Source organism: Crocuta crocuta, unplaced genomic scaffold, assembly GCF_008692635.1.
Source record: "Crocuta crocuta isolate KB4526 unplaced genomic scaffold, BGI_CrCroc_1.0 scaffold234, whole genome shotgun sequence".
In the NCBI taxonomy this organism is placed as follows: Eukaryota; Metazoa; Chordata; class Mammalia; order Carnivora; family Hyaenidae; genus Crocuta; species Crocuta crocuta.
The window spans coordinates 3064464-3066524 of NW_027529647.1; the positions used below are offsets into that span (position 1 = coordinate 3064464).

At 63.9% G+C, this 2061-nt stretch overlaps 1 protein-coding gene across 1 annotated transcript in view; it reads left to right on the forward strand.

Annotated features, from left to right (window-relative positions):
- The first annotated feature begins 1126 nt into the window (after positions 1–1126).
- Positions 1127–2061, forward strand: part of IGFALS (insulin like growth factor binding protein acid labile subunit) — a 4711-nt gene continuing 3776 nt past the window's right edge. The window contains exons 1-2 of the mRNA XM_077762789.1: positions 1127–1337; positions 1860–2057. Coding sequence (XP_077618915.1) covers positions 1127–1337; positions 1860–2057 — 409 coding nt within the window. The remainder of the gene's footprint in view (positions 1338–1859; positions 2058–2061) is intronic.

The window sequence follows — 2061 nt, forward strand, 5'->3', positions numbered from 1 at the left end:
GACAAACAAGCCCCTCCAGGGCACACAGGGCCCTGCAGCTGCGGGGGGAGGGGGAGCCACACTGTCCACGGCTACGGCTGTGCACTTTCTACTGGTCACAACGCTGTTGGAGGAAAAGAGCCGTTGGTGAAGGCGTTGCACCAGCTATCGCCCCACACCCCAGGGGCTCTGGCCCAGAGGCTGCCTTTCTGCTCTCCCCCTCCTGTGGATTGAGGCACAACTCAGAACAGACCAGTGTGGGAGAAGGCAGGAAGGTGGTGAGTGGAAGGATCTTCAAAAAAATCTACATAAGTCTGGGCCTAGGCAGGAGGGCNAATGATCATAGTATCAAGAAGTAACAACCGTCTAGGAAAATAATCTGCAAGGTCGTGACCTGAGATCCCGGGGAGCGCTGGGAGCACAGCATGCGGGGCAGGAAGACGTGGTGAGGACACTTGTCTTCCACGACCTTGAGTACAGCCCACACCCCGACAGGCTCCGGTTTCGACTCAGACGCCGGGCGAGCTCCTCTCGCAACACGTGAGGAAGTGCCAGGGGCCACGGGCAGGTGGCCGGAGAGCTCTGGCGGGGGGATCTGCTCCATGAGCCCCGGACACGTCCCCACGACCCCAGGGCTCGGGGGCAGCCCACCACGGCCAGGGACCCCGACGTCGTGTCCTCGCTCATGTCCACAGTGTGTTCTGGTTCCCGTGCCACACGGGACGTGACGGCACAGGGGTCTGTGCAGCTGGGACACCGGGTCTGCTGTCCCTCCTGCTGGCACCTGAGGAACCCGGCTCAGGAACCCCGCGGGGGGCCCTGCAGGGGACAGAGGGCAGGATGCCACAGCCCACGTGCCTGATGGGGACCTTGTATCTGGAGAAGCAATTTTAAAATACACAGATCAGACCGACCAACAACCAAGCGAAATTGGCAGGAGCCAAGCACGCATGTCACAAAATGGGACAGTCCACTGGCCGCCGAGCCCGATGGGCCACTAGGTCACCAATGTTGGAGAAACAGACCATCTGCTCCCCTCAGGGCTGGGAACAGCTGGGGCAGGGGTGCGGTTCGCGGCTCACTGCCCAGAGCAACCCAGGTGTTGCGCCCTGAGGCCCGAGCCGGACACGGGGGCAGCCTGGCCTCCATGAGGCCAGTGGCCGAGGCCGGTGCACAGACAGCCCCAAGCACGGGAGCGCAAGCGGCCACCGCCGCGTACCCCAGAGACCCTCAGGTGGTCAACCGCCAGCGTGGCGGGTGTGTCAAGGGACCCGGTGGCCAGGCCAGGATGCTCCGAGGGGGCCTGGGGCCGGCTAGCGTCGCTGAAACGCCCAGCCCCCCGAGTTCTCCAGAAAGGTGTAAGAAACGGACACCCAGGCCCCGCCCAGTTCCCTCCCCATGCTCGCCCTCCCTTCCCGGCGACGGTCCTAGGCCACGGAGGTGCTGAGTCCGCACTTTGTGCTGTGTAAACGCGTGTTTACCGTGTAAATTTCTGGGCGTGGACTTTCTCCCGGCAGATCTATAATTTCTCAGAACAGAGGCTGAGACAAGGCCTGGAAATCAATCAAAGCTCAATAAAGGGAAAGATAAAGCTGCCCCCACCCCTAGGCACGGGCAGCTCAGGCAGGGCAGGGGCAAGGAGAGGGGGAGGCTGGGGAGGGGCGCCGCAGTTGCCCACTGCCCTCTCCACGGGGCTGCGACCCCACTGCCTCCGCCTCGCAGGGGGAGTCACACTGGAATCTCCCAGCCTCAGCAAGCCCTACCCCCAGGGAAGAGGGGGTCTGAGCAGAAGAGCACAGGCTGGTGGATGAAGGCCGGCTGGGCTCTCCTCACTCAGCAGCCAGGGTCCTGCTGCCCACCTTCTTCCTGGCCTGACCCAGGGCTGCCCTCAGGCCAGGCACTGGGCCACCATCCTGTGCAGAGCGAGGTGGCCGTGCCCCCGCAACAGCTCTGGGGACAGCAAGGGTCCCGAAGCAGGTGGAGGCTGGTCTTGCAGCCCCAAGGCCGGGCCGCCCTCTGCTTTTCCCGGGAGGGCAGTGCTAGAGAAAGCAAACACAAGGTGGCCGGGGGCCCGGCTGGTGT